Raw genomic sequence first — 27,733 nt, forward strand, 5'->3', positions numbered from 1 at the left:
TTTCATTATAAGCACGTGTATTTAAATAGCGGATTTGCATTATAAAAATGTTGAGCTTTATATTAAAAAACGGGACATATTTTTAATGCAAGAAAATATATATTTTTCACTAAAAATTGACAGAAGATAGATATGTCATTTACTGCATATTTAGTTAAATTGATTTTTTATTTCCTTTATAAATTTGAAAACTGTAATATAACCGAAGAAGAAATCAAATCCTTCTTAAAGAAGAAAAACAAGATATACTAGAAGGCATTCTGGCAAAGTTAAAAAAATATTGTCATATATCAAAAATATAGGTAGTTTCACTTATTCTCCAAAGAAATAATATTATTTTGTGTTTATAACCTAATATCAATTATTGTCAATATATATATATATAATACAGTATAAATTGCTACATGTGTACAATGAATTCAACCACATATGTCGAGGATAGTATATTTTTCATAAAAACTGAATTAGATGTATATGATATATATATATATATATATAACATAGTTATTTCAAATCAATTAAAAACATGATGGATAATGCAGATCACACTTATAAAATTAAAAAAAATCTGGTTTACAAAAGAAAATGAAAGTAAAATGATTCAATAAATAATAATTAAATCTGTGATTCCTTTTTTTAAGCCAAGGGTTCTACAAGTAGAAGTTACATTAACAAAAAATAAGGATTTTATCAAAAACTTGTATATTAATTTTAATTTTTATGTCATTGTCTAATTATTATTTATTTATTTTTAATACAAACTTGTAATACAATATCTTCATTGGGACCTTGTTTACATAGCCAATGGTTCAATATGTAATTTGATTATATTATATATAATTAGTTAAACTAAACTTTTATACAAGTTTCCAAGCTCAAAGAAGTTATATAATACATAATTTGTATTTTTTTGAGTGTATCTTTTAGATATATCTATTTGATTTTATAATAAATATAATAATTTTTTAATAATTGTACAATTATCTCCAAAATATGAAAACCAGAAACTATTGTAGTATAAAATCTTTAACCAATAACATAATACTACAGCTTGCGTAAGTCCAAAACATAAACACTTCCATCCACAGCACATGCACCAATCTTATTGCCTCTGGAATCCCAACAAACCCCAAAAATACCAGCAGTTCCCTTGTATGAGTGAATAAGAGATCCCGTTTGTGTGGACCAAATATGAATACATTTATCAAATGATCCACTCGCCAAGAACTTTGCATCTGGAGAAAAAGCAATACCGTATACAGGTTCTATATGTTTTGTCATCGTGTGAACACATGCAGCTCTCTCCACATCCCAAATACGCACAGTGGAATCGAAAGAGCCACTTGCTAATATTACGTTCATGTTGGGGTTCTGAGTCCCAGGACCAGTGGGTGACCACTTTATGGAGTATATTTCCTGAGTATGAGCTCGTAAGTCGTGAATACAGGTATCTCGCTCCATAGACCAAATCTTTACTGTCATATCGTCAGAGCAAGACGCTAGAAGTTGTCCTTGGGGATCCCATTTGATAGAGTTAATTTCATCCTGTAAAATAAGCCAAACAAAGATGTAAAAATATGTAAAATCAGTATGTATTATCTATTATAAATATTGAAAAAATAATACTTACTGTGTGACCTAAGAAAGTCTTAATTGGCTTATCAACATTCACTTGACACACAAATATTTTCGAGTCCGTTGAACAGGATGCAAAGGTGTTATCTGTTTGCCAATCTACATCTATCACTGGTGCTTTATGGAAGCAGAACTGTTCAGTGAATTGAGCTGCGGCAGCACCCCAGACAATAGTGGTTTTGTCAACCTGAAATTTAAAGAGTTATAATCGTCTGTTTATGATTATAATGCGATTGCTTTTAGAAAGAACATATTAATTAGCTTAATTACAAAAAATCTCATCTTATTGATTGTTGTTAAAATAAAAAGAAATTCATGAAATCAGTCTTAAGGTTCTCAGTTAGGATTAGCATAAATCATATTTAGAGCTATAAAATATCTAATCATACCTAGGTAACATTGAAAATGTTTAGAAAATGAAAAACGGCTTAATGTAGAAAGTGTTTAATATAAAATACTTCTAAAATACTTTTATTGTTTTTCGAAGTAATCTCCGTTCTTCTCTACACATCGTCGCATTCTATGGAACCACTGAGAAAAGCAGTGAGCCCATGATTTGTAAGGGGTCGCTCCTATGGTATTTTCGTACGCTTTCACCGCTTCTTCAGAATTTTCTCGAATTTTATGTTTAGTTCATGGGAATAAATGAAAGTAACAGGGCACCAGGCCAGTACTGTATGGCGAATATTCCACAATTCGTTTTGTGGAGTGCGTTGAAGCATTGTCGTGGTGAAGGGGGCTCCTACGTCGAGGGCTCTGCTGTCGAATTTTTTTGATATACCTGACTCCAGTAATTGTCCTTTTTCTAGCACAATGCGCACAATAGCGAAATGACCTTTGCGAGTAAAGAATGAGGCAATCATCTTTTTTCCTTGACTTCTTCCTTTCTTTACCTCAGTATGTCGGAAAGCATCATAGCGATATATCCTTTCATCTGTGACGATGTCAAATACAGCATTTGAGTTACCGCCGTTGAACTTCTCTAATATTTGGCGACACCAGTTCATGCGAAGGTGTTTCTGGTCGTCGGTTTAAGTATGCGGAATCCATCTAGTACACAGCTTCTTGACGCCTTAATGTTCGTGTAATATTTTTTGAACTTGACTCATACCAATGCCTAGGCTTGCCCGTATCTGCTGATAGGTCACTCTCTTATCTTCCTCTATCATGCGTCGCACAGCACTGATGTTATCTTCAGTAGTCGCTGTTTAAAGACGTCCCTCTCGCGGATCATCGTCCACGCTTAAACTGTTAAAGCAATAGTGGCACGAGATTGGCTTCGTTAAGAAATTCTAATCGCAGCCGATCATAGCGTTGTTGTTGAGTAAGCCCACATCGAAAGTCATAATAAATAATTTACCGAAAATTTTCTCGCGTCAGGTTTGGCATTATCACGTGTAACAAGAGTTTCAGATTTGCCGACAAATCACAAAATGACAAATGAATGCAATATACTACATTAGGTTACCAAAGAGTTCTACAATTGAAATTCAAAAAAAGTTTTCATTAACATTGTTAGTAACTGGCCAGTTCTAAACATTTTCAGTCTAACCCACGTATTATGACATAAAAGCTTACCCCTGCACTCAATATATAATTTCCTCTTTTATTCCATTTTACAGCAAAAATGGGTCCTTTATGTTCAGCTAATGTTGAGACAAGTTTCCCATCGATTGTCCAAATACGGGTACAGCCATCATAAGCACCAGTGGCCAATAGATTACCGTCACACTAAATGATAAATATAAAATTATGACCTGAATGTGCCAAACATTTACAATTGATATAATTAGGTATTCAATTAATATATTACAGTAAGTTTTAAATAACTTATTTATTTTAAATCATAATAAATAACAATGTTATATATTAAAATGGAAACAATATAGGAAGGTATACAAACATTCCAATCAAGAGTTATGACATCCTTGTTAGTCGGTACATCTGTTCCACTATTTTGAATACAGTGATGTAATATAAGTGGATTTGGAATACTTGTTGCATTATCAGTCATATCCCAAATTCTGAAATTAAAGAAACCATTTATAATGTATTTACTTATGGGAAATATGAGTTCTTACATTTATCACATAATTTTGGGTCCTCACCTATGAAATTGGCGTCGTGTGTGGGAGGAACCAAAAGTAGATTATTTTAAATAGAATATATTGAATTAATCAAACAATGTACCATTGCTATCTATGTACTTTTGACATTTTATAAACGTATGTAAAAAATCCATACGGACGGGAATCCATAGTCTCCGAAGACGGTTTCGATACAACAAAATTTAATTTTTTACCAAATTTCGAAAAAAAGTGGTAATCTGTTGGAGATAAGGTCTGGGGAGAACGGTGGACCGTAATTGACATCCATGTCATAGATATTCCAATTGAAGCTGCTCTAATTTGGTATCAGCCTGTTATGCAGTGTGTGGTCAAGTCTTGTCAGATAAAAAATATAGTGAACGACCTCGGCATCAGTCCACCAAACGCTCACAAGTAACTCTTTCGGAGTCGATTTTCACTTGGGGCATGTTTTAGCTAGTTCGGCTGGGTTCAACCATTGCGATAAGCCTTTCCGATTATCGTACAGGATCCACTTTACATCATAGGTTATGATTCAATTTTAAATTACTTCATTATTGCGCCGGTTGAGTAATATGACGCAGCACTCGATGCCCGTTTGTCGCGTATTTGCCACCTTCCAATATTTTTCACCTACCATCTACCATCCTATTTCCTTTAAGTGGATTAATATAGCTTTATCACTAACACCGCAGTCTGCAACCATCAGACGTAGTTTGCGATGGATCCACCTCCACAATAGCCTTCAATTCTTAATTATCAACTTTGGTCTCCAGCTGCCCACGGGGCTTGTCTGCAGGATGTAATTTCCAGAACGATAACGTTGGAAGCAAAAACGCACTGTATTTTTTTGCGACACCGCCACCCACCATGAATCCTATGAACCGTTTCTGCGATCTGGTGCCACGGTTGAACTTGTACTTGTAAATAACGCGATATAGATGTTTTCCAATTTATAAATAGAGTAACGTCAGTAATCATAGTTTTCGAAAAACAATGTGAAAAAATTGAATTTGGATTTACTAAACAAAAATATATTTGAGGTCAAAGTGGCCGGAACGACAAAACAGTAGTTTTATTCAATTATTATTTGCGACCAAATACAGAAAATATTTGACAAATATTGAGTGAGATCTGTTATACATTATTTTATTTATACGTCTAACTTCATAAAATATAATCTTATTATCTACGAGTGTGGTGAGTGAGAGACTAGTGTCAATCAACAAACACACACATGTTTTCATCCGTTAGCCTTATTTTTTAAATAGAAACAATATTATACAACTAACCTGGCTGTGCTGTCTCCAGAACTACTTGCTAATAGATCCGCGCTAGGATTCCAAGCACAAATAAACACCTCAGTCTCGTGACCTCTTAGTACTGTGACTTCACTAGGTGGTATTTCAATCGGTTGGTCGGTCTCCATGCTTTCAGTTGCACCCGATGTACTTGGAGCTGTGCAGGAAGGAACCTAAAAGAATCAATTATATATTGTAGAGATATATTAACAATTGAAAGCTAACAACACAAAATTCAGTAATACAAACCTCAAGAGTACTTCCATGAAAGGTAAACGGGACAAATTCCTGAAAAAATAAATGCCTCAATAATCCTGTAGTAATTAATATTTTAAATTATTCATAATTTGACAACTATCAAGAATTATCACACCTAACACCAGACCAACGCGCTACAACATTTTTTTTCATTTTCTAATAGGCAAGGCGTTCAGCTGACGATATTTTTAGTCAAGCCAAGTCTTCACCACGTTAAATGGGCACATAAAAAGAAGATTAGTGCAGAGCCAGGGTTGAACTAAGCTTCAGGGATGAGGGTTGCACAAAACCTAGGTCAACAGAGGTTCTACTGTCATACTTCGATTCAAATTCAAAGATGAACCTTCATGAAAAAAATAGGACTCTCCAACGACTAATCGCACGCATGAGCCATGATTGCTCCACACAATAAAACCCTTGGTACTTACCATAACTGGCAAAAGATAAACGCCCAGTGTGTGACGCGTCAATAGATCATGGCAAAGTCTTAGTGGCAGCAGTAATTGCCATACAGCAGCCTCTTGGCTATTAACCGATGTGGACTTCTCTAGAGAAGACACCGGAGCAGAGCCAGACGATATCGAAGCCTGAAATAAAACATTTATTAACTTACAAAATTGTTTTTGCGAACCATTAAAACTTCACATCATTTGACCTACAATTTATAGCGTACTAAAAGGACTTTTTTTAAATTTCAATTTCCAAGCTTTTTTTAAATAAGCTAATGTTAACTTTGCCAAGTCTATTTTTAAAATTAAAATACTTTGACATGGGTCTGCAGCCCTACTGCCCGTTAGCCCCTTTCTTCTATAATTCGAAGATTTACCTCAATATTTTCAGTACTGCTGCTCATGCTCTCGGTGACATCCATGTTCTGATCCTCACTCTCGGTGTTGTCATTGATGACCTTCTCTTCGTTCTCAGATGTTAATTCTGTCTTTTTCAAACCCATAATGATTTCAATTCGTTCCCTCATTTTAGCGAACCCACCGGCCTGTCCAAATCTAAAACAATTTCACTATTCACGGGCAATATTATACATTTTAAAGTCAAATTTTCTTTGAAGAGTAAACATGACTGTTAGCCGTAAAGTACCGTTCGAGAACGTCAAGTAGTATACAGACATCTGGAAGTTATTCTTTAAATTTATAATAATAGATTAAAAGAATAACTTCTTTAAGTATTATAATTAATGTAGATCAGAAATCGCAAAGTCGGTAGTTCATCAAAGTTTAGATTTTGTATAGTTCCCACACTTGAAATGCTATTGTAACTAAAGAAACCATGAAATGAAGTTCTCATTTTATTGAATTGAATTGATATATTTTGATACCATAATTTCTTTGATTTTACGACGTTCGTGATGTCACGACGGTTTCCCTATTATAGGAATCCCGCTAACAAAATCTTTGATTAATAATAATCGTTGAAACGCCTTGACATATTTTTAGTACCTAAGCATCTCGATCACGTCAGCAATAAAAAATATCATTATGAACCCTTGGCCAAAGACACGTCAAACTTACAATATTCCTCTTATTGAGTAGGGGATTAAAAATAAGTAAGTATGTATTGTTGTCGCAGTCGCCGATATGAGGCAGGACCCCAAAATTAAGTGTGGCGAAAATAACTGACCAGCTTATACTGGGAACATAATGTACAGCGAATATATTACCAAATTAAAATATTAAAACATTCCCTCGAGAGTTAGGCAAACATTCTGCGTGAATTTTTGGTCAGAATGAAATTAAAAAGATATCTGCCTCAACATTAAGGATATCATCATTATTTGAGCAATAACAGAAAAAAATACATACACATTAATTAGATAAACCAGCCTGGGTGTCTTGTGATCTTCTGACTTAGCAAAAACCTCTGTCTCTTGAGTAGACTCTTGACCGGTGGCTGTTGTAGTAGATGTTGACAGGCCACATGTTCTTGACGCGTTAAATGTGTGAAAACTATAAAACATATAGCGTTGCTGAAATATATTATATAATTTTGATTTAGGTGGGAACATCTGTTAGCCATGATACATTTGCCGGTGCCTTACGAATTGAATTTAATTTGTAAGGTACTTTAGGTGAATGCACCAGTACTAGTCACATGCTAAATATGACTTTTTAATACAGTTGCTCAAAAAGTGGCATATTGCAGGGACGTATAGCGATCGGGATGTGGGCTATTACACACTCGTGCTTTTTCTTTACCTTTTCCGCACTCGTGCGTTCTCTTTCCCAACTGTCAAAACAATGTTTATGAAAAAGAAAAACACAAACAAATTTTTTTTGGTTTTACTAAAAAAATTCATAGAAGTTTTTATGATATATGCAAATGTTTCTAAAAAGTTTACTAATTAGTTTCAATATCAGATTTCATGATTGGATTCAATAAGTTAGGCTAGGTTTCTTTTCATTTCATATCAATAAAAATATTTTACTGAAGACTTGGTTGTATCTTGTTGGGCGTACTTCCCTTTGCATACCCACAATAGGTGAAGAAAAGAAAAAAAATCTAAGCTCATATTCTTTTGCGGTTGGCGCCATGAGTAGTTTTGATGATATTTTATTTGAATTAACACCACCGGAACTCAGTATAATTGCACAAAATGATTCGGAGAATATTTTACCGGTAACGTAAAAGTCGTACAACTAATTTATTGCGTGGACAGAGGAGAAAAAAGCAAAAAGTTTTATAAAATTGCTTAATTTTTTCGCAACTGTGTTAAAAATAGTCGTTCAGTACACGTGCGGAACCGTCATTGCAACTTGTTCCGACTGTCAACCCTCACCTTCGGCTGCTCCTCGGCTCGGGTAGACATTCGTCGGAACTCGTTGCAATGACAGGCTTTCCGCATTTGTAATGAAATATACATACTATATACTGCCCTTGACTTTGTTATAAGATTAAAGATTCAACTAAAGAAATATAAAAATTATGATGCAATAGGCAATGACCTAATAAATAATATGAACATGCATGTATCATAAATCCCTTATATTCACTTACTTATTGTAAGGATTGAATGCCATTGAAAGAAGATTCACGAATCTAATATCATCAAGTTTCATGGCACATAATTTAACAAGTTTCTCGCAGTTTAAAATCACACGTTGTAGGACATTAATATTCCATGTTGATATTGTATCATCAGTTAAAATCTTTGTAAATGATAATGGGAGTGCATCATTGTAGAAACGCTGACATCCTGGGTTATTAACATCCTCACCTAAAATGTACAAATAATATTAATACTCGGTTTTCTAATGTCAAGAGTTAAGAGATCACTTAGATCATGACTTCTGTGTTTAATAAACATACAACATGCTTCTGAATTAACATTATAAAAAATTACACTATTTATTATAAAACTTACATTTGTTGGTTATGGTACAAACCTTTGGCTGCAAGCTCTGTGGCGGCAATAAGTAAACTATCTAACTCCTGTTTAAGCAGGAGGGGCACATCACAATGAGAGCTTGAAACTTTTTCTTCTAAGTTTCTCAATTTTCTCAGAGGAAAGGAAATCTACAAGAAAGAATGTACTAATTAACTGTTGAAAATTGTTGAACGTAAAACTTGAATCTACAGTCAGTGGAGAGCACAATTTTAACTATAATATATTAAATAATATAAATTTAATAATTTCAGTTTAAAGACCTTAACTACTTAAGATTAAATATTTATTTTTACAAAACTAAAAGGAAATACTAAAATAGTTACCTCCCCATGCGCAGTGTCTTGTTCCTCCATTGGCATCTTCATTAGTACAATCTGTAAATATATTTATAAAATAATAAAGCTAATACATATGTATACATATAAATATAATGAAAGATATATAATTGTTAATATTGTATCCATATTAACAATTAATTTTTATTACACAAATTTGAAATTAAGGAAAACATTTGCTATGCTTTACAATATATAACGGATTTACATTATAATAGCTGATACATTGTATGACATTTACTACTCGAACTCAAAACACTCATGACACACACATGACAAATCTAGAATTATATTATACGCTTTAAGTGCATGCGCGGCCTGGGGCGGCATGTCACTGGCTTGAAGCTCCTGAAAACACACCTCAACCGATCGACGATTAAAGTGCAACCCCAAACATTTCAGGAATATAAATAAATACACATTTGGAAACACGTCTGATCACAAATATTGATAGTACCAATTTAACAAAATCTAGAATTATGTGAGATGCCTAAAGATCATGCGCAGTTCGGACAGGAATGTAACTATCTTGAAGTCCTTGAAAGCGCACCTCAATTGATTACTAACAATATTACACTTAACATTTCCAAGAAATATAGTTATTTTTAATTACTATTACCATTTAAAATAAAAATATATTTTTTTAGTATCACTGATTTAACGATGAGTCACAATTCAAAGATGTTAACTATACACATAAACAAAATTTCACAAACACCTAAACGAAAAAATTGAGACAAACAGAATCCAATTTAAGGCATGTATGAAATGCTTGCGTCGCCCGAGTTTGCTAATATATAGAAATTATATAAAATACTCAATTCATAGTATAAAATATCATAATTATAAACGACTTATATGAGAGGTTGATGCGAACAAAGTGATACACATCGAGAGTTCAGTTAAATGCGTATAAGATCCAGGCGCGACACGGGCGTGAGAGCAACAGGCTCGTATCCCCTGACAACGCTCATTGATCGTTTAACAACCCACTTTTATGATTTATAATTAAACTAGCGGATCCGACAGACGTTGTCCTGTCTATACGTCTTTAATTTGAAAATTTCAAACTTTTTTTAATAAGCTAAAACATTCTGGACCTTTTGATGAAAATTATTATTCAAATGTTATGACAATATCTAACGATCCAGCACATGGTCTACAATAACACAATGATAACAAAACTTTTTTTTAATTTGATCGCAGCGCTAACTGTCGGGACAGACTAAAATTAAAATTTGAATATTATTTAAAATTTGATAGTGCGATGGTAGCGCCGTCTGTCGGATCCAATGTAAAACATTCCAAAATCAACAACTACTAATTAATTAAAAAAACATTGTCCAGCGGACAAAATTGTGAATCTAAACCATTCTCGAATCTCCACGAACACACACAAAAAATTTCATCAAAATTGGTCCAGTCGTTTAGGAGGAGTTCAGTCACATACACACGCACACAAGAAATATATATATTAAGATTATATTTGTGTAAACGGCTTCAAATCTTATTTAATGTCCATAATATTTTACTAAATATAACCGCTTAAAAGTGTAAATGCATACAACACGTTTATAAAAAAAACATAAATTCACACCTAAAAAAGCAGTAGAACTCTTAGATAAGTAGTTGTTTAAAATTAATAATAATGTAAATCTTATTTAAGATTCTTATTTAAAATAAATAATAATGTAAGGTCTATTATGAATGGATAATAAAGCAATATTGAATTAGTTCTACTCAGAAGAGCTCATAAAATATTCAACAATTGGACATACGTCTTTACAAAAAGATGGATGGGGATTAATTCAACAAATCTAAAATTCAGTAAGATGCCTAATGCTCTTTAGCAAGCGCAGCAGACAGGTATGCAACTGGCTTAGAGCTCCTGAAAACGTACCTGAACCGATCGATTGACAAACTCTATCCTCACACGTTAAAAAAAATATTATTTTTAAATATTTGAAAACACGTCTGATCACAAAGATTGATACGGACAAATTGAACAAATCTATAATTCTGTTATATTCCTATAGTCATGCGCGGCCCGGGCAGGGTTGTAACTAGCTTGAAGTCCTTGAAAGCGCACCTCAATTGATTACTAACAATATTATTAGTTAACATGTTCAATTTTTACTTAGTCTTACTATTTAACATTTAAATATATTTTTTAGTATCGCTGCTTTAATGATCAGACACATTTCAAAGATATCAACTATACACATGAAAAAAACTTCACCAACACCTATACGAGAAAATCGAGAGAAACATAGAATTAAATTTAAAGCATCTATGAAATGCTTGCGCCGCCCGAGTTTGCTAATATATAAAAATGATTTAAAATACTCACTTCATAATATAAAATAGCTTAATTATAAACGACTTGTTTGAGAGGCTGATGCGAATAAAGTGAGACAAATCGAGAGTTCAGTTAGATGTCCAAAAACCATGCGCGAAACGGGCGTAGATGCAACAGGCTCGTATCCCCTGACAACGCCTATTGATCGTTTAACAACCGACTGTTATGATTTATATTTTAATTATTTTAGTGTAAACAGCCTAAAATCTTTTTATCTATATAATCGTTTTGTCTAAGGTCCGGCTGCAGAATTAGTGCGCTCAATCAATCAAATATCATTTATTCGTATAGGTAACATAATGTACACTTATGAACGTCAAAAAAAAGAAATATTCATTAAATGATTCCAATTTTACATTTACAATTCATGCGGTTATTTGCTAAAACCAAATTTTTATGTATATTTATAATTAGGAGAATGTATAGCAAGTTCTATATATCTACCAAGTTGCCTATAAAAATTTGGCCGCTAGTATTTTAAAGAAGGGTTTTTGGAAAAACATTTCGTTCACTTGTTATTCAAATTTAATATCGTCCACATGACGGAAATTTACATAAAGATTTAAAAAATCACGGGTACAATTGATCACCTCGTCGCTCTTCTTCGCAGCCAGGTGTAAACAGGTATGATTTCAATACGTATAAATACGTTCATAACGTATATTTATATATCAAATTGAAACATTTTATTAAATGCCGCCTGTTTGTTGGGATGTGAAAAAATAATCGATTAAAATATTTTGATCGATTATTGTTAGCTATTTTAAAATTAAAAATAATCGATTCTTTTTATAATTGAAAATCAATAATAGTTGATTTTTAATCTGCCATCTCCTGACATTATGCCTGGTCTTTTATAAGCAAGACCTCGAACTATTAGAGATATACATCGATGTTTACAATGCGATACATTGAATAGATCTGATGCTTTGAAAATGTATTGATATACTCGATGCATTGATGTTTTTGATAAAACATTGAAAGGTTGGTAAAACCAGTTAATCTTACAAAAGTTTGTTTAAGTTTGAATTGAACGCTATAATTTAAAAGTAAAATTAAATTACTAGGCAGGTTACATACAATAAAAAAGACATGAAAAATACTGCAATGTGCTACTGAAGACACTCAGCATCTATCAAATTTCACCTAAAATCTATCAAAACGAGAATAGGTTAATTTCCATTTTGATTATTCTGAAACTTTAATTTGTGTTTATAATTTCTAGTGTTTATTTTTAATTAATAAAACTTTATAAAAACAACATTTAAGGTCTTTAATTTAGAAATGAATTCAAAAACTAGGAAAATATCGATTAAAAAAAATCTATTAATTATTAATCGATTCCTCATGCTAAAAAACACTCGAATTATCGAATATAATAATAAAATAATATAATTAATCGGTTTTTCTTACCTGTTCGACGCTTTTAAGCTATTGCGCATGCGTCGAATGTTAGTGTTCTTAACCACCGGAGAGTAACTAAGTGAATAAATATGCTCCAACAAATTTGTCTCCCTTTTGAAAATAACAAATTTATAAATTGCAACATGCAAGCATCCATTTTGAATATATTGAATGAATTTGTCTCCCTTTTGAAAATAACAAATTTATAAATTGCAACATAAAGCATCCATTTTGAATATATTGAATCAATTTATTCAATATGGATATGAAATATGGATGGATGGAAAAAACAAAAAAACCAAGGAAAATTTTAAAATTTAAAATTGTAAAAGAGAATTTTAGTGTGAAAGTATTGTTTCAAAATTTTATCAGATTTTATTCAAGTATATTTAATCGTCTGTTACATATCAATATAACATTTAAGCAAATAATTTTTTTTTAAATGTATCTGATATATGATATTTCCGTAACTCTAATTTAAAAATCTGAATCATCGGAGCTATCACTTTCATAGATACAAATATCATAATCGTCCTCATTCTCGGAATATTTGTTCATAGAATCAAATAGCACACTCTTAACTTGCGTTGGAGTTGAGTCTCCAACGAACCATGTAGGTGTTTTAGACACTTTGAATGATATCCAAAATCATTAGTAGATAAAATTTTTATGATAATTGGTCATGATTTTTATATTTCTTTGCGACGAAACAATAACTTTAAACCCTTTATAAATGATGCGATATTAAAGTGTAGTACTTTGCTTTACGTTAATTATTTACATTGTAGTTGTAAATATATAAAGCGTTGTTTCAGTGGCGGATTAGCACATTTGACTCCAGCAGGCTATTCAAATTTTGCCGCCCCTTCTGACCTGCATTTCGATACCCTACACGGACAAAAAACAGTGTACGAAAATATTTTAGAATTGAAAGACTGAAAATTATTCTTTGTTTAAAAAAATCATATCTTATGAAAAATTAAGATCTGATTACAGTCATTCTAAACCTGCCTTTGTTTTAAACTAATAACATTTATTCTAAGCCTGTTTAGTAAATTTTCTAAGCTTCTAAATAATGTTATCCATGAAAACAATAAATACAGCAGCATACGAATCTCTAGTGAGCAAGATACTGATATTTATCCAGCAAGTAAAGTTTGGTGACTTGAGAAATATAAAGCTGAAGCTTGTTAATTATTGCTTCATTTTATTTGATGTGATATTCAGTTTCTAATGCTGAATCTATCATAAGATAGAAGATAATAAAACTATCTTAATTAAAGCAAAGAAGTGACATTTGTGGTAAGTAAAGTGAAGTTGTTGTTTTAAGCAATGTGTTGAGGAAAATTTTTCGAATACGCATAGAATTTTTTACATCTAATACATTCATACTAAGACTGATACTAACCACGACCAATATTGTCTTATATTGGTCAGAGTTGTAAACGTGATACTTAGCTCAAGTTTAGACAGACAGTTACATTCCAGATAACAATAATCATAATTCCCAGTAATTAAAAAAATCCCGTTTGACAAAACCGGAGTTGACTTAACTTCGTCTTCATCATTATCACTTAGGGCCTCGTTTTGTGTGTTATTCACATTCTCCATAAGATCTTCAATTGATTGAATTTCGTAAGGTGCTAAATTGTCATCAATGGAAAAATATACAGGAAAACCCTATCCAGGTAAACAGAAAACGTGCGGCTTGGGGCCTTTCTGGGGGCTCGATTTAGAGCGCTCGGGCTCTGGATTATTAAACGGGATGATGAATCGTACTAAGCGTTAAAAAATGTATGAAAATACGTCTCAAGTTGCATAGACTGGCGTAAAGTGGCGTTTTATGCGAGAAATCGTATTAAGCGTGATCATCTTAAACGGGTTCTACTGTATTTAATAAATGTACGTTATGCACGTATATATGTATCGAAATCATACCTGGCCGCGAAGAAGTGCGTCACGGCACACGTGATTTTTTAAAATCTTTATGTAAATTTCCTTCATGTAGACGATATTTAATTTGAATAACAAGTGAACGAAGTGTTTTCCCAAAAATCAATTCAAAATAATTTCATTAAAAATACTAGCGGCCAAATTTTTATAGGCAACTCGGTAGATATAGATTCTCCTAATTATAAATATACATAAAAATTTGGTTTTAGCAAATAACCGCATGAGAGCACTAATCCTGCAGCCGGATCTCGTACTAAAAGTTTCACCGCTTTAATGTGTAAAATCAAAGCAACACGTTTAAAAAAACATAAATATACACCATAAGAATCAGTAGAAACTCTGAGATAAGCAGTTGTTTAAAATTAATAATAAGTTGGGGGAAAATTTTCTTCACATTTTTAAAGAAAATTAATAACATTTTTTAATATAGTTTATTTACATGTAACTAAAGTATGTAGATACAATTTTATTAGATAACTTTTTGCCATCTTGCAGGTAGGGACATCATCTCTGAAATTTTGGGGCTTCTGAATATATACAAAATACTTTTGCTGAGTGGCTAAAGATGTGTGAGGACTAGCGTTATCAAGATGGAAAACCACACCCCTTCTGTTGATTAATTTCGGCCAGTTTCTCTCAACTTCTTGCTTTAATCTCATCAGATGTTCGAAGTTGAGTTCAGAATCGATGCTCCTGCCTGGTGGTAACAGCTCATAGTGAATAATGCCTTTCCAATCCCACCACACACACAGCATCAACTTGTTGCGAGTTAACCCGGGTTTCGCCCAGGTTTTCTTGAGGTACCCAAATATCGAGCTTATTTGTGTTTTTTTTTAAATGCGCCAAAACTGTGTTGTGGTCAATTCTCAGTTCTTCAGCTACGTAGTAACTACTGATATGCCGATTTTGGTCCACTTTTTCAAAAATTGCATCCATTTTTCTGTAATAGGGTGACCAGACTGACTTGCATCTTTGACATCAAAATTTCCTTAATTAGATTTAAAACGCTTAAACCAAATTTGTGCTACTGTCGCAGTCACTGGACTAGGTTTATAAACATCGCAAATTTTTTTTCGGCTTGAGTTGCATTATTGTTTGTAGTAAAATTATAAAATGTATCGAATTTCTTCATTAGATTCACTCATCTTGACGGTACGAAATACAAATAAAAATCACACATTGTCCGTATCTGAATTTTGAATTATCTTCTTTAAAATTTAAACTTTTAATGATACCAAAACCAGCCAGATACAAATAGTATAGCCAAAGAGCTTTGATTACAAGTTCATAATATAATTCGGCTAAGCTCCGAAAGCCCGAAACTGACACACAAACCGACTACAATTGAAAGAATTCAATAAATAATTATCGAATGAAAAATTCTGAAAAACGATCTCAATCGATCGTGCAAAGTCACACGTCACCGCTCCCTATGCATTTATAATACACGATATACTATAAATTACCACTTTCTTTGCAAAAAAAAAAAAATTTTTTATTTAATAATTTCATTATTATTATTAACTAGCTGTCGCGAGAATTCAATAAATAATTATCAAAATATATTACCGAATAAGAGCGAAACACTGATGAATGTACATCAACAATTTTATGAAACAAAAACACTTGAACAATAAATATTTACTGTAAACACGTCTGTCGGCCAGGACTGCCTCGAACGAAAAGGAGGAATCTAGACTTCAGTGAAAATCTAAAATGCATGCGCGAGCCTGGATGGTATATTCCTTTGTCCCTGAAAAACGACCTCAATCGATCGTTCAATGTCACACGTCACGCATTTATAATACATAATATACTTGAAATGTACCACTTTCTTTGTAAACAAACAATTTATTATTTAATAATTATTATTATTAAATCTTATATCTTTAAACGAGAAATTCTTGTATATATATATATATATATATATATACAAGCTGACCCGGCGAACTTTGTTCCGCCTTAATGGCAATAAATAAGCAGTTTGTTTTTTTTTATTGGAAAAATACAAAAAAATTAAATACCTACATTAATCATTCATTATTATTTCTGTATTTTAGTACATAGGTTGCTCTTCACTTAAGTACCTTGTGATACACGACATTTTTTGTTTTATTATCAGGCGCAAAAACAAACAACGCTGATGGTCTTCCGACCCGTGAACATGCCACGTATAATAATTGACCATGAGAAAAACATGAATGTTCTAGATTTAAATCACAAACTTTTAAGGATTGGCCTTGTGATTTGTTGATGGTCATGGCAAATGCATGACGTATCGGAAATTGAAGTCTTTTAAATTCAAACGGCATATCGGTTGGGATCATCGGGATCCTCGGAATAAGAACTTCCTCACCTGTGAATTTTCCTATCATTATCGTAGCGTAAATTACATTGTTCTTCAATTTTCTAACCACCAAACGCATACCGTTGCACAGTTTTGGTTGGTTTATGTTTCGAAGCATGATTACTACGGAGCCAACCTTTAGGCGTAAATTGTGCGGTGGTAGGTAAGCCAGGCACGTCCAAAGAGTTTAAAAATTCAATTGGATAGTTGGTGGCTTCATCTTCATTTGTGACGCAGTCAATAGATTTGAATGAATGCATTGTTCCAATGATCTTATTTTGAATTATGTAGTTCAGGTCATCTACATCTTTATTCTTAGCCGCTAAAATTGCTCGCTCACTCAACCATTCATTATTTTTGTAGTTAGAAATAATGTTTGGAAACACAATTGTTGATAAGTTCGTCTTTTGATTCCATTCATCGACAGATACTTGACCTTTACCGATAGTCAGCAATTGCTCCGAGAAATCTTCAGCAGATGTATCATTAAGCAATGTAACTCTCATGTTTGTTGTCAGCTGCAGTTTCTTCACATAGCGCCATAGATTTGACGATTTGAGGCAAGTGTTTATTTCGTCGACAGCCGTAGATCTTGGAATTACTGGCAGTATTTGGCGGAAATCGCCAGACAGTAAAATCATTGCTCCTCCAAAACATCTTGAGTCATTGCGTAAATCTTTTAATGTTCGGTTAAGTGCTTCTAATGCACGTTTATGCGCCATTGTGCATTCGTCCCAGATGATGATTTTCGATGCCGCTAAAACTTTTGCCATTGCTGAGTGTTTTGCAATATTACACGTTGGTTCTTCAATAGTTTGAAGATTTAACGGTAATTTTAATTCTGAATGAGCCGTACGGCATCCTTCTAACAATGTGGCTGCTATTTCAGAAGAAGCAACTGCAACCGCTATGTTGGATCTCGCCCGAACAGTTGCTAAAACTAATGACATGAGGAATGTCTTGCCAGTTCCACCAAGGGCATCTAGGAAATATAAACCACCATTTTTTTCATCGTTTGCCTTCATTAAAGTATCATAAACTTTCTTTTGTTGGTAATTCAACAGGGTTACATTAGTTTGAACTTCTAAATCTAATTCCTGGTGATCATATTCACGTTCCCGTTCCAATACTCGATTAAATGCGTCTTTCGACAACAACAACAAATAGAAACATTCATCATTCTTTGGATGAACTGTATACATACGACCATACCGAGTTTTTTTTTTTAGTTTTTTCTTCACTGTTTATACGAATGGGCAATGGCACTATCATTACATTTAATTATTTATTTAATAGAAATATTTTGAATATTGATTTCTTAAAAATATCAAATTGTCATATATTCGTCATTACATAGCTGTCAATATACGTCAATTACATAGCTATCATTTGCGTTTTATTATTCTTTTTTGTTATACCACGTTTTATAGTGACTGACGTTTCATGTCAAGTCCCACGGGAACGCTGTCGAACGGGATAAAAAGTATCCTATGTCCGTCTCCTGGCTCTAAGCTACCTCCATTCCAATTTTCACCCAAATCTGTTCTTCCGTTCTTGAGTTATAAGTGGTGTAACTAACACGACTTTCTTTTATATATATAGATATATACAAGAATTTCTCGTAAATAATTGGAATCTCGGAATCGGCTCCAACGATTTTCATGAAATTTAGTATACGGGGGGTTTCGGGGGCGATAAATCGATGTAGCTAGGAATCATTTGAAGAAAATGTAATTTTATTCGTGCTTTACCAACTTAAACATAGAACTGCTCGTTTAAAGATGTCAGTCAAATAAAAACTTAAATTTGAATGTAAGTAATTATCTTTATTCGATAATTATATTCATATTTCATCATTTTATTAGTATGTCATTCGTACTTAAATATAATTTCCAAAAAACACAATTTATAAAAAGAAAAAAATACCGAGCAAAGCTTGGACATCCAGGTACTAATAATAAAAAGAGAGATGTCAAGAAGTACTTGGAGAAGCGGGAAGACTCTGATTTTTTAAGTAGTAGTTTTAAATTCTTAGTTTTATTTGTTGCTTTTAAATGTCAAATTTCAGTTTTTTAATTTTATTATTTTGTTTGTTTTAATGTATCTTTGCCTTTTAATGCACTTGCTTGTTTTCTGTTTTTTATACATAAATTGTTTATCTATGTAATCTTTTATGTCTTTCTGTATTTTCTTAGTATTTTGTAAGTATAAGCTGTTAGATTACCTTTAATTAAATAATTAAATAAATAAATAAATTATTAACTAGCTGTTGTGACTTGCCAAACTTTAAAGATAAAGGTTTACAAACGACGAATTTAGCCAAGTATGGTTCTCGAAGGATGTATGTTATGGAACCAGTTTTTGACCTAATGGCCCAATCCAAAATAGCTTTATTAATATAGATAGGTAACAAATTACACTTCCAAAAGTCAACAGAAAATATGCTAAATGGTATTTAAATTTAGATTTACTAACAAGTCGTTCAAAAGTCAAGGGCGTAAAGCGGTCAGCGCGCAAGAAGTACTTGCATGAAACTTTCCGCCACTCTTTTTAATCGACAAATTTTGAGTCATACAAATTGTTTGAACTGGAGCAAATCAATCCCAATGGATTGATTTGCATTATGCTAATCATTGGATTAGAATAATTTAAATAATCGTCCAACTTATACAAAGCTTTATTGATTAATTGACGTTTAACAAGAGTTTTGAATGTATTCAGAGATAAATGTTTTCAATTGTAAATGTAATCTGGGACATTGGGAGGCAAGGGCCGACTATACCATGAAAATTTGTAAATCCGCCACTGATTCGGTCGACAGTATTATCGAATCTTCGGAACCGGGAAGTAGCTATATTTTTCTTCAAGTTTAATGTTTTATTTCTATACGAAACTGTCAAATCTATCGTCAGTAATAAAAACATATACACGTAAATAGATTTAACTCATGTATTTTATGTCGTTATGGTATCTAACTAAAACGAATGATGTAAATATTTATTGAAGTTTTAACAAGTCAAAGATGCAAAAGAATCGATGGACCCGCAGGTTCCTTGAATGGAAACCTCGGCAGACCACGGTACAGAAGACTACGCGGCCTGCTCAGCCACTAGGTGGACTGATGATATCGTCAAGGAGTTTGGCTACCAGTGGATACAGAGGCCAGTGAATCCACTAGGAGCCAAACTGGAGTACTGGAGGAAAATGGAGGAGAACTACATCCAGAAATGGACCAATTAAAGAGACTAGATAATAATGAAACAAGTCAATAAATAACAATTCTATTTAGAAATTATATTCCCTTTGCGTTGATTCAGATTATCTGACTAATCACGAATCTTTGCGTTTTGCTCTGGTTCCAAAAGCATTTAAGCCAGTGCTATGTCAGTCGACACAAGAGTAAGAAATGAGTCTCAGGGGACTCAATGTTCCTGTTACGTTTAAAGCATGTCATGGTCTCAAAAAACGAGCATACTTTTTATTATTATGATTCATACGGCATTGTCCTCTACGTTTCTTTTACGTACAATCAGCTGTACCAATATGGTAGATGTTTATTCGTGTAAAAAATATAGTTTTTTATTTAGTTTCGGATGTGTAAGAAAAGTTTTGATAACTTATGAAATCTAATATAGGTACGTACGTAAGTACACGTTAAATGATTATTAGATTTTCTTGACAAGATCGGCGAGTATTTTTTTTGCAGTACAAACGACGTGTGAATGGTGAATCTGCGATAGACCAAGACCAGTTTTTAGCTCCTATAAAGACCTAATTGTTGGTTTAAGCTAGGTTTGGGTATTCGGGCGTTATGACATTGCGACTTATTAAGGTGTCCTGCCTGGATGTGGTCGTTGTATTTAAAAACCAGATTTAAACGAAAACGTATGAACTCTATACTACTGCACTTGTGGCCATGATTTGTGATTATTATCAACGTTATTACGTCACGTTAACGTAGCATATCTTTAAAGTACATGGAATCCCATATTCACATACAAACAAATTGAGGTAAAAATACTTAATAAATTCTACCTTTGAAAATTCACGACCGCGACAAATATATTATCGCTAAGTATATAAGACAGCATTTAAAATCGTAGTTATATTATATGACTTATATTAAACGAAATAGCTTTTTTCTAAATTGTGCATATTGCTACCTCCGGCAAAACATTGTCTAAGAAAGTATGCATTTAATAATATATTTCAGTTATTATATTTTAAGGTTAGTTATTATATTTTGTTATACATATTTATAATTATCTCTTAATTGTATTATATAATTTTAATATAGAAAAAAATGCAAAAGTAACTATCTTAAGTTCAACTGTGTAAATTCACGTATAGTAGAACGCAAAGCAATCAATAAGCAACCAATTTTTTCATAATACATAAATCAGTATTTTGTTTTACTTAAAATAGTCTTTCGTCAAATTGTATTTACAAAAGTCAAAAATCATTTTTTTCATATAGGTAACACAATGTACACTTATAAACGTCAAAAAAGAAATATAGATTAAATTCTAATTTTGGGGGAGATGTTACTCGCGTCCGTAGGATTAACCACCTTCTCTTAAAGCTCTCCCTACACATGGTCCCAAGTTGCTTTTAAAGAGCATGAACGCCGAACAACAGGCGGCGGCTAAGTAAACTGCCAAAGGCAATACCACAAGCCGAGAAGTGTGCAGTAAGTGACTTTCTGAAAATGAGGTAATGGTGCCGATTTCCGATAGATCAGCCGGAATATAGGGCGAAAGATGCCAAAGACAAGAAAACTAATAATACGGAATTGAAGATCATTCATAAGCTCACTGAACTCCTAGAAACCGCAACAGATGATCTAATTTCTCTTAAAAAGATTATTAGCTTACATCAGTGGACCTGGAAATATACAAGAAGGTAATAACTGTTATACGAGAACATAGACTAATAGGACACACACTTTTAATAGAAAAGAAATCTCCACCACACTACTACTACTACTGCTATCAAAGAGGCAATTGAAGCAGTGGCAACACAGTAGTAGGCGAGATTATTAATGCCAAATTTTATCCCGACAAAAAATCCACTTTTTTTTTAATTTGAATTTCAAGGTCCTAATAATAGAGCTTTTTGGGATATTCGCTTCAAGCTTGGGGATCTATTTATATATCATCAAGCTGTTAATATTGAACCCAGAAAAAGATCCACTGTAGTGCAATGTCAAAGATGTCAGCAATAGGGTCATACTAAAAACTATTGTATAAAACCATATCGCTCTGTCAAGTGTGCTGGACCGCACAAAAACTCAGAGTGCACAAAAGTGGATAGCAATACACCTGCCTTATGTGCGTTGTGTTTAGGACCCCGCCTAGCGAATTATATATATACCTCACAGCCAAACACTTACCACGTAAATATAAGCAATTTGACTATAAACCTCCACAAGATAACGAAGAAACTGCAAAAAGAAGAAGAAAAAAAAACATCTGCAAATCAGAATAAAGAGGAAAATGAACCGCTGATCCTAAACCACCGTTACGGTTGCAGAATAATACTTGGGCAAGGGCGAGACAAGAAAATGCTAACGCCTTCGCTGTTCACTTAGCAAAAGTTTAACGATTAGACCTACAACTCCAAATGGAGTCGTGGCAACAATCTCAAAATATGAGGAGCACGGGTTTGATTTAATAGACAAAAAGTCTTAAAGGGATTTCGCAAAAAAGACATAGTTTTTCAAACCATTTAATGGCATAATAAGAACTGGAGACTTACCATAGCTTTAGAGTTTCACAAGTAACTATGATACCTAAAGTAGGGAAGCCAGTGAACGAACTTAGCTCATACAGGCCGAATACTCTACTAATCGTAACGTCAAAACTGTTTGAGTCAGTCTACTGCACAGATTAGTGGAGGAAATTCATCAAAGAGCCATAATCCTGGACCACCAGTTTGGTTTTCACCAAAGGCACTGTGCAACAAGTCCATAGAATCTGCTTTGTATAAAGAAACGCACTAGAGAGAAAAGAATACTCCTCCTCTGCCTTCCTAGACATGCAGCAGTCATTTGATAGAGTATGATGAGTACTGATTTATTTTTATAAGGGAGTAAGACATCACAATACAATGAATAAATAAAAAACAATAACTTTTTCATATTTGCACAAACAATGTTTGTTTTTATTTACATTGCATAAATTATAATTCGCATAGTGCGCTGCACAGCAAAGTTTGTAATTTTTTTAAATCTGATTTCTGGATCTATTTCGGGATCTTTGTTTTTATTTTAATAGGGAAGTAGGCAGGTATAAGCCTTATGTACCCGACATACTGACAACTTTTTGGGTCCAACGTAAGCCGTTATCCTTACGATTGTTTCTTTCTACGAGCGAATTTTAAATTCGGACAAAATGTCTATGGGCGTACAGCCAGGGTTTGAACCTACAACTTCAGGGGTGAGAGTTGCACGCGCAGAAAATTTTGTCATCTGCAATCATAAAATATAATAACACTAACTATTCAATCAAATGTTTGATTATGTATAACGAAATAACAAAACTTTAAATATACACGTATACGAGAAAAATATACGATATAATAATAAAATAATATCAGTTAACTCTTTGCTTCTGCGCAAGCTCGTCGTACGCAAAGCTGCATAGCTAGCTAGAAATTAAATTCGCAATAGCTTACACGCACGCTACACTAAACTAAAATATGAGAACATCTAAGAAAACAAGTTTATATTACTATTTACAACTAGAAATAATTATCTTCTTATAGCAGGTCCAGAAATTTGACCATAGGCGTATATAAAGGGGGCTACACTAAAAATCAAAATCAAAAATATCTTTATTGATATACGTAAACAGTACACTTATGAATGTCAAAAAAATAAACTTATTGTAAATTTACATTTACTTTCAGTTCGAAAGTCAAGGGTGTAGAGCAGGCAAGAAGAGCTGGCAAGAAACTTTCCGCCACTCTTTTTAATCGCCAAGTTTTTAATACAAATACCTTGGTGGGTATTACCAATTCTAAATTCTAGGCTATAGAAACTCATTCACAAGTCTTTGACCAGACCCAAGAGAAAGCGGTAAAATTTCCTCAATAAATTTGTCACAAGAAAATTATTAGTAATGCATATATGACGATGCTCGAATATGACATATGTTCAAACAAGTCGAAGCGCTTATATCTAGAAAAAAAACGATATACAATATTCTGAAAGTATCTGAAGCTTACGACGCAAAGTTAAACATCTTAAGCGATCGGGTGTGTATGTTTCATATTGAAAGCATTAAACATATGATATTTACTTTTGCATTTATTTTTCACTTAGTGACGAAAACATATTAAAACATTAAATGTATAATCTTTAAATAAAGGCATAAAAAAAACTACGGTTAGTTTTTTTTATAGAAGGCAAAATGGCCCGTCACGCTGGCCATAGACGGACCGCATGTTGCAGTCGAGACACTGCTGTAGAGCGGTCGCGTTGAAGTCGTACACGACTGCTTGGAGCTGTTGTGTTCGACCGCAAAATAATACTAATTGACACGATGGATTTCGATAAAGAAACATATTCTTCTTTCTTTATGTACTTACCTTCGTTAGTTGAAATAGTGATACTTAATTCACTCTATATTTGAGAGTACTCACATGGAATCGACGTGATGTACTATTCCAGATTGGTAACGATGAGACGTCGCTTTATTTCATTTCTATCAACGCCAGCTGCTCCAAACAACTCCAAACAATTGGTTGAACAAAATCCGGCCTAGGATATAATTTGCCACTTCTTTATATGTTGGTCTTATCTCCCGGTCATTCTCTTTTATATCGTAATCGATTCTTATCATTTTAAGCGTCAACTTTAAAGAAAGAAGCGCAGTCCCATTTGGAGTCAGTGATAAAGGTGTTTTGGGCTACAGTGCGTGTTGCCATTTGTTGGTTGAACATAGATAGAGCTGGTTTGCCTGACACAACAATTTTTTATTTATTTATTATAGAAATACATACATCATCCTTACAGCCTATGCCAATACGATAATGTCGAGAAACAATTAATTAAATTTAATAAAGTACATGTAAAAATTAAATATTTTTTATTTAATTTAGATCAATAACTCTTTACGGCATATATATACAAATTGTGCCAACATCTACATATAGTAGCTATAAAAATATAAGAAAATGTTTGGTGGGTGAGAAATAGGATCAACAAAAAATATGAAGAGAATAAACCATGAAAAAGCAAGAAGTAATGATAAAAGTAACCGCTTTGGTAGAGCCAAATTGGATATTAAATTTAAGAAAGCTACAATGGTTATGACTGTTATGTCAATGTCAATACATATTTTAGCAATAGGTTTAAAGTAAACAGAGATTTTATTTAAGAAGTTAAAAATTGAGATAACTCTTGAAATAAGAATATATTCAATTATAAAGATCAATGCTAAATTTAAATAATAATTATATAACTTACCAAGTGTTCATTACTTTTAGGTAATTGTTTAATTTTGACTATTTCTTTATCCTCATCTTAAACCAAATATCTAGTGAATGTAGAGTAGAGTATCTAGCATTAACTTTTTTGAGCTACTACATCATTTGTGCATAAATAATGGCCTGTAATAAAGGGTGGAAAAAATTAAGAAACACAATTGGCAAAAATAGTTCATGGTACTGTAATACTTTTGTATTTGTACTTTCTGAATAAAAATACTTTGAAAGGTAAATCAGGCTGATATCATCCTAAATTTTTAATTCAGAAATATTAGAAATGAATTGACATATTAGCTACCACATAGCTCACTGAAGGCATCAAAACCTTTTAGTTTTTCAAGTCAATAAAGATTAGAAAAATAAATAAACTAGTACAACAGCCACATAAGATGCAAGACCGTATTACTTCTTTACATTCTGTAACATACTGAACAATGTTATTAAATATTTATTGGAGTTTGTCTATGTCATTAAAAAGCAGACACAATTCTAATTGCCAGTTAAAACAAAACAAAGGCAAAACAGCCAAAAAGCTTAGCTATCAATAGTTGCTGTTATCCTTACCTTAGATCATAAATTATGTTCTTCCTAGACAAAATTGTGTTACAAAGATACCCAAAAATGTGTTTTTTTAGTAAACTCAGGAGCTCTTGAAATTACTTAGAGGCAGTTTTCAATTCACCAAACATTCTTCCCTTAGGCTACTAATTTGTGATTGACTTGGACAAGAGCATGCAGTGGTTTTGACTTTGAGTGCAACAATTCACTAAGGAATGCTACATATTCACCTGACTCTAGGTACTTCCTTTAATTAGATCAGCAGTCTACTTGAGCCTAAAGTAGCAATTTTTAGCTCATTATAAGGGATCCAGAAATTAATTTTATTCAGATTAATATACATAGTATTAACTACTTACAATATTATTTTAATGAACTTTAAATTCATGATGTAAGAAAATAATTTAAAAAAAAGCAATACTTACAAGGTTCCTAAATATTATCAGTGGTACACACATTATCGTTGGGATTTCAATTCTCGATAACATAACATTTCATGAATGGCTGAATTGAGAACTCGTATCTATACTATATACTATTAACATAAACAAATCACCGTCAAGTAAAATTACTTAGGGATTTTAAACAATTCAAGCTAATAAAATGATGTTTATTAAAACCACTAGATAGTTAAATACAATTTGCATTAATAGCTACAGTCTAGACAAGGATTACAAAACTGTTAACTGGTAAAGACCATGTATGAAAGATGTATAGAGTATAGACTATAGAGTTTACTTGACTTTACTAGAACTCTACTATTATATATATATATATATATATATATAGCCTCTACTATTTTTCATATCTGCTGTAACATAGTAACATAGTACACGTGCAGCTTGAAAATCATAAATCTATTGCCATTTTAGACCTCATTCTAATTTTATTACTACTTGTTTGACTCTATCAAGACTCAAAGTTGAAAATTTTTGATATACATGGCGTATTATATTGTAGTAAGAAAAGTTAGTTCAGACTAAAATATGTTCCCAACTATATAGATGAATAAGAAACATTTTGATTGTTTACTTTCTAAGGACCAAGAAGAGAAGAAGGAAGGATCGTTATGCGAAAAAATTTGATAGAATAATTGTGTTTTATTTTAGCTAGTAACTTTTTTCCGGACTAGGTTCTCCTTTGTCAACATTTATATCGATAAAATAATATATCAAGAATTTAATAACACGTTTATAATAAATGTTTTCTATTTTTCATAAAATTATTATAGTGGTTTCATAGATATAGCGCTACAGTACCTACCTATTATGTCAGACCAATATAGATTAGGAGAAAAACACACATACATATATACCTATTAGGAAAAATAATGATAATTTGAAAATAATAATTTGCTTAATAATAAAAGAACAAGAGACGAAGAAAAGTAGAAACTTTTAGCCAATCTGTCTCAAGTAAGAGATTTTTGCGACATATCGACTTGATAATGTTAACAGATGATACCTACCTGTAACCAAATAATTAAAAAAAAAAATAACAGGTTCAAAACCAAACTAAAAATGACCTATTTCTGCAAATTAAGAATGATTTATCTCCCTTTCTATCCCGACTGTCCGCGATAGGATGCCCCCGAGAGTGTAGACGG

At 32.6% G+C, this 27,733-nt stretch overlaps 1 protein-coding gene across 6 annotated transcripts; it reads right to left on the minus strand.

Annotated features, from left to right (window-relative positions):
* Nucleotides 1-582: 582 nt before the first annotated feature.
* On the minus strand, nucleotides 583-26,821 carry LOC111000575 (F-box-like/WD repeat-containing protein TBL1XR1). 6 transcript variants are annotated; one of them, XM_045634088.1, is made up of 16 exons: nucleotides 26,553-26,821; nucleotides 26,134-26,403; nucleotides 25,550-25,692; nucleotides 24,724-25,040; nucleotides 9,005-9,055; nucleotides 8,680-8,809; nucleotides 8,291-8,510; nucleotides 7,099-7,242; nucleotides 6,108-6,285; nucleotides 5,710-5,868; nucleotides 5,273-5,311; nucleotides 5,015-5,196; nucleotides 3,539-3,659; nucleotides 3,214-3,366; nucleotides 1,631-1,822; nucleotides 584-1,545 (listed from the first exon to the last, which is right to left on the minus strand). In XM_045634088.1, exons 5-16 carry the CDS (start codon nucleotides 9,044-9,046, stop codon nucleotides 1,045-1,047), a joined length of 2,061 nt encoding a protein of 686 aa, XP_045490044.1. In that variant the 5' UTR covers nucleotides 9,047-9,055; nucleotides 24,724-25,040; nucleotides 25,550-25,692; nucleotides 26,134-26,403; nucleotides 26,553-26,821; the 3' UTR covers nucleotides 584-1,044. The 6 variants fall into 6 exon arrangements, with proteins under 6 accessions (XP_045490045.1, XP_045490046.1, XP_045490044.1 ...); XM_022270069.2 differs by lacking the exon at nucleotides 26,134-26,403; XM_045634089.1 differs by lacking the exons at nucleotides 24,724-25,040; nucleotides 25,550-25,692; nucleotides 26,134-26,403; nucleotides 26,553-26,821 and adding an exon at nucleotides 16,302-16,417 and having other exon boundaries at nucleotides 583-1,545.
* Nucleotides 26,822-27,733: the final 912 nt, after the last annotated feature.

The sequence above is a fragment of the Pieris rapae genome, chromosome Z (assembly GCF_905147795.1).
Source record: "Pieris rapae chromosome Z, ilPieRapa1.1, whole genome shotgun sequence".
NCBI lineage: Eukaryota > Metazoa > Arthropoda > Insecta > Lepidoptera > Pieridae > Pieris > Pieris rapae.

Excerpts from the sequence above, each read along its gene's own strand:
- LOC111000575 (XM_045634089.1), bottom strand. The coding sequence starts at position 9,046 with ATGAAGATGCCAATGGAGGAACAAGACACTGCGCATGGGGAG. Across the intron at positions 8,511-8,679 it reads CACAGAGCTTGCAGCCAAAG|GTGAGGATGTTAATAACCCA; the intron begins GTTTGTACCATA and ends TGTACATTTTAG. Across the intron at positions 5,197-5,272 it reads TTCATGGAAGTACTCTTGAG|GTTCCTTCCTGCACAGCTCC; the intron begins GTTTGTATTACT and ends TGATTCTTTTAG.